The sequence below is a fragment of the Pygoscelis adeliae genome, unplaced genomic scaffold, assembly GCF_000699105.1.
Source record: "Pygoscelis adeliae isolate BGI_AS28 unplaced genomic scaffold, ASM69910v1 Scaffold392, whole genome shotgun sequence".
In the NCBI taxonomy this organism is placed as follows: Eukaryota; Metazoa; Chordata; class Aves; order Sphenisciformes; family Spheniscidae; genus Pygoscelis; species Pygoscelis adeliae.
Genome location: NW_008824293.1, coordinates 1674270 through 1684155, shown reverse-complemented (window position 1 = coordinate 1684155; position 9886 = coordinate 1674270). Strand labels below are relative to the sequence as shown.

The window sequence follows — 9886 nt, the reverse complement described above, 5'->3', positions numbered from 1 at the left end:
AAAGCAGAAAATTGAGGCACAGTACAACTAAGTCCATGACACTGCTTGAACCCAATCCTCCTCCCAGTTTTATTCTAAGATCACACATAAAAATGAATGAAGTAATACAGGTACACAAATGGATCGGTATTCCTGTCAAAATATATAAACTTTACCTGTAACAGTTTACTTCATTCTATTGAAACACCGCCTAAAAATAAGTCCTGATAAATATAGTATAATAAAGTCTGAAAACATTATGATAATGGTTTTATAAAAACCTGAGATTAATCCTTGATGGACTTAATTCATTTGGTGAACAGAATCTCACACTTTTAAGAAAACATGAAAAATGAGATCATCTGATAAGACTGTTAGACTGAGGCTCACGTTGCATTTGATAATGGGGCAGATTTGAAAGCATTTACTGCGCTGGCTGCAAAAACTCTGACGTGAACACAGCTTCTGCATAATCCTCACAAACATCCTGCAGCTCTGCTGCCACATCACATAGGGCTTCTTCTGCTAGTTGCTCTGCAAGACTGAGGGAGAGGGAGGGGAAAAAAAGAAAAGGTTCAGAAAGTCAGATTTCAAATTCCAGTCATTCACTCCATTGATATCAATGCTCTGATTTGAAAAGGCAAATACTCATATTTTTTCATTCTTTCTACTGCTTAGCCCAAGAAAAGATCTGTGTTCTGATATGTGTTATATAAGATATCAGAAATTCCTTCCTCAGTCTGGGTCATAGCAAAGGACATACTTCAGGCTTAAAAGTGTTTAGAGATCTCAGTTGCTTCCTTTTTTCAAACTCTTAGATGCTAATCCTGTTTTGGGAATAAGAGTTAACATACTACGGTGTTCATCCACAGGCCACTGAAGTAAATGGGAAGCTTCTTACTGATTTTAGCTGCCACTGAACCAGGCCTTACTGAGAGCAATAAAGTTTAAGGAAAAGTGGGATGAGAAATTTCACTTTTCAGTGATGTCTGGACCACAGCAGATGTTACAGAAGGAAAAACTATTTTAGTGTAAGAACACAGTTTACTGGCCTCTTGAAAACTCCTCTTCAGAGTTTTGCATATATTCTAAAATATAAAGTTAGTCTTTCTAAGACCTTTTGAGCATAGCATGGGAGTGTTTCTTTTACACGTTGTGTGATACTGTTTTATATAAAAGATTTATAATGCCCTCTGGTGGTAAGAATAAGTCAATGAAGCATGCTAGATAGCAGATTGCATTTGTAGTTTGATTTCAAGTAACAGCATTTATCAGGCAAATGGCAGCAGTGGAATTCAGCTGTCAGAAGGAGAAATTCACTGCCATTTAATCCATCTGCCAATCCCAAGAAGGTGTCAGTCCTTGAACTACCCAGCTTCACACCGATTAGGAAAAGGAGTACAGTTCAGAAGGCAGAATGACAGTACTGAGAACTGACAAGGCATATTTCAGTGGTTTAGTTCAGCAGATTCAAATACAGTGGTCTAACCACAGTTATTAAAACATTTGCCTACTTATCCACAGTTGGGCAAACCTTCAACGCACATGATTAACTTCACGCATGCAAGTAATCTCAAATATTGCAGGACCTGTTCCTGGAAATACTGATGCAGACACCAAATGTTACTCAAATAAGCTATACCACCGATTTCCATGCTATTACATTAAAAATGTGTGCAGAAGTTGAAGAACTCTTGGCAATTAAGCCTGATGTCCAATCTGCCAATACAGAAAATTATGGCAAACCACTCCATCTACAACCACTGAAGTTATATTTTATAATTCTTTCTCAGTACTCCAGAGTTTTCTCCTTTCACTTCTCTCCACTCATAGTCAGAAGTCTTTTGATTTCCACTCTGCAGGGAATTAATGGCCTTTCTATGCCAACTGATGTTGTGCCAGTATTTCTTCAGTTCTGAAAGAACAGGACTAGCAAGGTTCAAATTCAGCCTATATTTCCATGCTTTTTTTGGGCTGGGACTTTACAAGACCAATAGGTGATTTCTAAAATATATCATACGTATTGAGAACGATTTCTAGGCAATTGTAGGCAATCACTCAAGAAAAGTGCAAGGAAATGATAACCAGTGATATCACTTAGTTGCTATACCTGTTACTGAGCAATCAAAACACTTATTTGAGCTTCAGTGCAAGGTGGATATTTCAGCTCACATTGCCCTGCTTGCTTAGAGAAACTGAGTATGATAAATAATTTTTCTTTGCCAAGAAGTGAACAGCAGAGAGGCTGTTACTTACTGCTTGTTCACCTCTTCTATTTGTACTAAGGGATGGTAAGCCACCTACGTCACACTTCCCACAGTGAACTCCATGAAGCATGAAGACTTGTGGAAGAGGAAGCACCAAATCTGCGCTAAGGCCAGTGGTCTCTTTTAAAGAGTATCTACTGTTGTTCCTTGAAATATCAACTTCATAATCCATCACCACAAAGATTAAAATTTGCACAGTTATTTACAGTGCTTTATTTCTTTTTCACTCAACAACAACAGAAAAAAAAGTTAATTTTGTTTTCCTTCAATTTACCTGTTGACGATAGTCTTCTGAAAATAATTTAAGTTATCCTGTATTTCACACAGTTGTTTTTGTGGTAACACCATAGAAAGATGTGAAAAATAATCACTCCTCCAGGACATTCTGCTCCCATATCCTTTCGTTTTGTCCAACTACCTTAAAAATCCATGAACACCAAGTACCAGTAGAGAAACAGTCCAATAGTCGACTGCTTTTGGCTTTCAATTTGGAATTTAAATGGCCCCCTCCCCACTCCTTTCCTGAATAAGGACAGAAAAACCTGTTAAATCAGCTGATACATTCACTTCAAAAACACAAAGATAGTTCATATACCTCTCAGCAATCCGCCATGGATTGAAACTGCCTATCGCCTCATGGGAAATAAGCTTTAAGTGATGCTTGTATCTGCTGTTATAATCCAAGATGCTCTGGAGCATATGCTTTGGCACAGAGAGAGACACATAGCACTCTTTCTGTAGCGAATTCTGAGTCAAGGGCTGCAGAATGTCATTTCCAGTCCGCAAGTTCTCCTCTGATTCTTTGTTTTCATCAGTATCACTGGAAATATAAAATAGTCATTAAGCCAGAACTAGATTTTCAAGTACCTTTTTGAAGGATCAGAAAATCTCTTCAAACAGTAACCATCATTTTCTGTAATGAAAACATTATAAAGACGACACACAGCTCACATGCACCACAGCTTAAGCGTAGGGCCGAATATTCTACTTACTTGCCATCAAAAAGTTTTTCAAATAAAATGTCAATTTCTGGCTCTGTGTGTCCGATTGATTTGGTTATCTGAATTGGATGAGGAGATGTAGGTCTTTTAGCTATCGATGCAATTTGTTGTTCTAGAAGGAAGAAAATAACATTTAAAATTGTTTCTTTGGAAGAGAAAAACTACATTTATTGCAGGTAAGTCCTCACAAAGACTTTTGCTTCTTTTAAGGGGAAGTCCTTCAGATAAGTAAAGTATTGAAGGTGATGAGCCCCTAAAATGGGAATTCCAGATAGAATTTCCAAGAGCTCAGTGTATCAAAGCTGAGCATTTTAGAAATCCTACCTTTAGTGTAAATAGTTTGTTGTGTCAGTGGATACTTCTAGAGAAGAGACAGAAAATAGCACTCTCAAACTAGTGTAGTCTATTAAGCTTGGCAGTAAATCCAAGACATGGAAAAAAAAATCCAACAAGATTTGGGCTAAGTCTTCACCAGTCTTATTGTGAGATTTTCCAACCAGCGTAAAACAACACAGTTCCATTCAAGTCAATATGTGATCCGATACTCAGCTTGGAATATCACTGTAGCATCAATCAAATAGCAGGATAATGAACAGAGCAGGGGGATGGGAAAAACAAGAAGCATAAGTCATCCTTATTAGCATGCCACTGTGGCAAACAGTATTGAAGTATGTACATTTATGTACGGGAAACATCAAATTATTGTTTGGAATGCTACCTTTCATTAGTGAACAGTTTCCTACTAATATTACTTAGGTCCCTCTCAATTAAAAAATTAATCTGATGTGAAAAGTTAGTTATATCTTTCATCTGAAGGACTTTACATTCTTTATTTTCCATCCAATAAAAACAAGCAGGAAAAGTGTGATTAATGTGAACTGGAAGCATCCAAACTGTTTTTTTCAAGGATTAAATACTTTTTGCTGAAGCATATTGGATAATGAATTCTGTACAGAAAAATCCAGATTTTCTGAGTGTCCTGGTTTCAGCTGGGATAGAGTTAATTTTCTTCCTAGAAGCTGGTACAGCACTGTGTTTTGGATTTAGGATGAGAATAACGTTAATAACACCCCGATGTTTTAGTTGTTGCTAAGTAGTGCTTACGCTAGTTAAGGACTTTTCAGCTTCTCATGCCCTGCCAGCGAGAAGCTGGGAGGGGGCACTGCCAGGACAGCTGACCCAAACTGGCCAAAGGGGTATTCCATACCATGTGACGTCATGCTCAGTATATAAACTGGGGGGAGCTGGCTAGGGGGCAGTGACCACTGCTGGGGAACTGGCTAGGCATCAGTCGGCGGGGGGGGGGGAATTGTATTGTGCGTCACTTATTTTGTATATTCTTTTATCATTATTATTTTCCTTTCCTTTTCTGTTCTATTAAACTGTCTTTATCTCAACCCACGAATTTTACCTTTTATTTTCTTTTTCCCCACACTCTTTTTTTTTTTTTTTTTTTTTCCCCCCCCCCCCCAACCCCTGGGGGGGGGGGGGGGGGGGAGTGAGCAAACAGTTGTGTGGTGTTTAGCTGCCTGCTGGGTTAAATCACAACACTGAGGCTATAAAAATTAAACTTGCATGTATGCTGCAAGATCTAAAAACAATATCACCATCACTTGAAAGGAATAAGGAAGGAGAAAAATCTTCTAAGCTTAAGTAATTTAATATTATCTTCTGTGTACTGCCAGAAGAACCTTAAACTGTCGTGGATTCACTGCTACACTAATATTTACCTAACATTTACTCTTGAACTCTAAGCCATTTAAACTGACAGTTTATTAAAACAAAGGAAAGAAAATGGGAGAAGCAAACTAGAAGATAAATATCTGCTTGCTCCTGCCTAAGCAAATCAACAGCAGGAACAAACTGAGACTGTTTCACTATACCTTACCTCAACCTGTGAACTCTTAAGAATAGTTTTGAATTCATCAGCATGAAAATGATTACTGCTAAGTAATTAATGGTGTTTCAAAGGAATCAAGTCAAATGAGAACACACTAAATACTCATTTCAAGATTAAGATTTACAGATTTGCCAGTTCTTTTCTCAAAACTGAAGACAGGCAAGTCATGAAGAGCTTAACAAGAAAATGAGTGAAGTGGCTTTAGGATACCTCAGACTTAGAAAGTAAACTAGCTGTCTTCTGGAGTAAATTCAAGTAGCTTACAGATGAATTGGAGTGTATGTACTTATGGAACATCGTCTTCACTGCACAAAAATCATTACACACATTTTGGTAGAAATGAACATATCTAAGCTAAGGAACGACAAATGCCTAGAAAATGGACAACAACATTCAAACTTAACATTTGATGATTTGAAGTATGTGTTAAAGATTTCTATCCTTCAGCTAAGTTGCACTAGCAGCGCTTTCCATCCAAATGCAGCCCCAATACAATCAAGTAGAAAATGACAGCCTGTTCTCAGAAGAGATCCTTCCCCTTTAAAATATTGATTTAAGAACTGTATTTTAGAAACAGTCCTCTGAAAGAACCGCCTATAGTAAAAAATGTGTCTGGATGGTGCTATTTGATCACACATAACCCAATGATTTTGATTTCAAAACATCTGAATTTAAAGATACAGATTACAGGGAAAAGCAAGTTGCATTAAAAAGACACTTACCCATTTTGTCTTCCTGGACCCAGAACTCCGAATCACTGTACACAATTTGGGTGAATCTCCTGCGTACAGCCTCCTGGTATCTCTGGTTTTGAACATACAAAATTAATCAATCACACATACTTAGCAGTTCAGCTGTACTAGTTATCACCCAATAGGAAAGCAGGTCACGATCCTCCTTGGTCAAAGTAGGCTTATTTTGCCTAGTTAACATAACACAGAAAAGGGGTAGGCAGGGTGAAATCACAGATAATCATCTCGTTCAAAATGCCATACAAGACTCAACTAGTAGCCAGTACCATGGCAACTCCTCCCATTTCAGATCAACAGCAGTTAGCCAAACAACTGAAGGGCCCTCATGCTGTTCCTGCGTTACCACCAGTGAATTCAAATGTATGCTCAAATGCCTCATATGGATAAGGACACTGCACAATGTAAGCTTCACGCTTCCAACTTACTAATAGATCTCTAGAAGTAAATGGCACTAAACTCAGTAGTTCTAAGTTAAGATAATTTCACTTAACAGGAAGGTAGAGATGAAACTTTAACCAAAACCTATGGAAAAGCTGATCAAAGAAAAATTTTTAAGAAAGCAATATATGACAAAGTTCAAGTCAAGTAAATGATAACCTCATGAATATTTACATAGCAAGATGGATAAATAAGGGCACATACAACGATGCATTTGTCTGACTTCCCCATGTTGCCCCATAAAATATTTTGGATTGCCAGAGCATATTTCCTTGAGATGCTCATGCTACTAGAATACTAGGATCCTGTATCACCAAAAAAATGAGGGAAAAAAATTAAATTAATAAATATTCAAATACTTTCCAATCTGTGAGACAATCAACATAATCACCATACTGATTCTCCCATTCACATATGATGATCTAAGCCACAAAGTCTTGAGGCAGGAAGCAAACTCAGGTCTACCAACTCTAAAGCCATCACTAAAACTATTAGGGCAAACATTCTTCTTCTATTCTTACACTACTTTTTGCTGGAAGTGCAAACTCCTTCCAAGTCTTTCATTTCATACGCTGATCCAGTCAGACCTTGCTTCACACTTAAGACTGTAGATACTTACAGATATTACAATTTATGGACAGTAAACAAGAAATTGGCACTGATGAGACCAAACGAGAGAAAATCTTACTTCAATTTCTTCCATTCTTTGCAACATTGACTCCAGACTATGAGTGTCAGCCATAGGCAGAGCCTCGGTCTGGAGTCTCTCATGCTGCTCCATACTCCACAGTTCCTGAGCAGTATCTTCCAAAAGATCATCCAATAGCTTTTCACTCAGAGTATCTGCATTTGCTGCAACCTGCTATTAAAAAAAAAAACAACCCACAAACCAAGAAAACCAATGAAAAACCACACAGCCAATGCAAGAAAGAAAAAAAAACCCAAAAACAACTGGGGGGAAAGAATGCTTACAAATCAAACATTTCTTACAGCAGCTCATAGAAATAATCCAATTGTTATCTCAACTTTTCCCTTCAATGAAAATCCAAATAAATTCCTGTTTTCCTTCCACCTACACAATAAGCCAAATCAATAAAAACAGGTTAGTATGTTCCTTCCAATAAAATCAATGAATATGGAAAAAGCTTGCTACACAACTATGTTCCCAAATTGAAGACGAAAATGGCACAGGTTCAGAGATTACCCAGGAATTCAAGAAAGTGAAGTGAAGGCCCTCATCTTACAAAACACTACACACACATTTAACTTCTCTTACAGGAACAGTCTCACAGCAGCTCCAGGTGGTAATGAGTATATTATATATGAGATCCAGGCCACAGCCATAGATTTCAGTTGTGTCCAATTTTACCAATTAGCCATGGTATGATATCACTATTCATTTATCTGTATTATTTTACATGAAAACATTTTGCCCCCTAAGCAACTTTATGCATTCAAGGTCACATCAAGCAAAAAATATGCAAGAGAGATGATGCTAGAAAGAGCTTTCTCATTGTTTCATATTGTACATGGTTACAGAGCAATACTTTAGAAGGCACACATGCCCATACAATGTCACTGTTTTAAAGATGTGGCTTATGTAAGTTGAAATTGCTAAGTTCTGGAAATCAGTACGACTTTTCCAGTTGCATTCTGCTGTATGGCAAAGATAAAAATTCATCTTAAATGTCAAACAGCTTTACTCTATGACATACAGACAGAATATACCTTCTCAGCTGCATGAGTTAAAAGGTGGTTTATAAATGAAGAATCCTTCAAATGACCATTTGTTTCCAAGGAGAGATTGATCTTCTAAATAAACATAAATCCTCTCATGATAATCAAGCTTTCTGTATTATTAGTCATTACTCGTCCAAATGTATTTAGTCATTAAATATGGTATTATAAGAATTATTAAAATAACCTTATCAAGTCCAGTCATGTTCAGTGTGGAACTGTTATGACCATTCAAAAACAACTTAAAAATGCATCTACTTGACAAGAAGCTAACCAAAATATTTAATGCAGCTTTGCCAAACTTCATTACAGTAATTCAAGACCCACATACACGGAAATGGAAATACATTCTCCAAATGTCCAAAACTGTTGACTACATAAATATGACTTGCATTAAGTTGAAAAGAAACTGTGTGTTGCCCCTTTGTAAGTGTTTTACAGCTCTAAAGGCATCCTTCAAACAGTAGCATGAGCTTGATTGTACTACCTGTGTCCTATCTAATAGAGGTTCTAAGCGCTCCCGTACTGCCTTCTCAACTTTGTCTGCACACTGGGTTGGAGAAGCACTTTGTGACCTACACAAAAAAGAACAAATGACAACGGCATTCTGAAACTTGGTATGACAACAATAATTTAAAAATCCCAAACATATAAATGTACTTTTTGGGGGACTGGTAGGAGTGCAGAGAAGACCATATCAGATCTGACACCATTTATTAGCTCCTCAAAGTACATCATTACCTTAACTTTTGTATTTTTTTCATTTCTCCTCTGCTAAGGTCAGTTAGAACCTTCACTCTTCTTGAAGTTTCTCCTTCAAGCCATGCTAGTCTTCAAAAATAAAACAGTAACATAGAGGGTTACAAAATGCACATTCTAACAACTGGAGAATGAAATCACATGATTCTGAGTATTATTATATTAATTATATAATATATATAAGTGTATTATCTTAGGTTAGAAAACTTGCAAAAAAACTTCAGAGAGAAAATTAATATTGACTTTAAGACCATAAAAGCCAGGAAAATCTGTTGAGAATCAGGGATCTTCAATTATGTTTCTGCTACTGGCAAACAGGCAACTTCATGGCTATCCACAAATACTGCCCGGAGAGACAAGCTCCTTATCTTACCACGCACACTGCCTACTACAGATTCAGCAGCTGGATCAGCAGTTGGATCTCCTGCTTCAACTGCCACAAACGGCAGTCCCAAAGCAAACTAAATTTGGGGAGCCCTGGTCTACAGGATGCTGAATATAGTTTAAAATAAACAAACCTGCACTCTGTTACTGGCTAAGACAAAGATATATATTTTGTCCTCCTGAAACAGGGAGATAATATTTACCCTCTTAATGCAGTGCTGTGAATATCCATTCTGCATACTGTGTATTTTGTCAATGCCCTGCCTAGCACAGTTTGGCCTGTGACTCCCAGACAATACTTGGACTTGATCCAGGAAAAAGCATAAAGCAATGGCTCTTCCCAGGCTGTATGAGTGAGGCCACTTTGTGTCGAGTGGGAAAAGAATACAACTATACGGTAGCAAGCCGTGCTGTGCCACTTGCCTTCATGGTCTGACAGCCAGGCCAAATCCATCCTATTTACTAGTACAGATATAGCAGCATTTCCACAGGAAAGCAGGGTAAAGACAGGTTCCACTAGACTGTGAACATACCGCTTAGGTGAAACAGGTGGAGATGTAGGGTTTGGAGGCACGCAGGGTATTCTGCTCTCCTTAACAAGTCGTTTGTTCTCTTTTAGCTGGAAAGCTATAGTTGTCTCCTGAAATCGTGCATGCTTTCCTTGAGGCT

At 37.7% G+C, this 9886-nt stretch overlaps 1 protein-coding gene across 1 annotated transcript in view; it reads right to left on the bottom strand.

Annotated features, from left to right (window-relative positions):
- Positions 1-310: 310 nt before the first annotated feature.
- Positions 311-9886, bottom strand: part of KIAA0753 (KIAA0753 ortholog) — an 18345-nt gene continuing 8769 nt past the window's right edge. Inside the window, 9 exon segments of the mRNA XM_009318834.1 lie at positions 311-521; positions 2842-3066; positions 3239-3359; positions 5870-5951; positions 7026-7196; positions 8066-8149; positions 8562-8649; positions 8816-8905; positions 9751-9884. Of these exon segments, the coding sequence (XP_009317109.1) occupies positions 404-521; positions 2842-3066; positions 3239-3359; positions 5870-5951; positions 7026-7196; positions 8066-8149; positions 8562-8649; positions 8816-8905; positions 9751-9884 (1113 nt within the window). The 3' untranslated portion in view covers positions 311-403.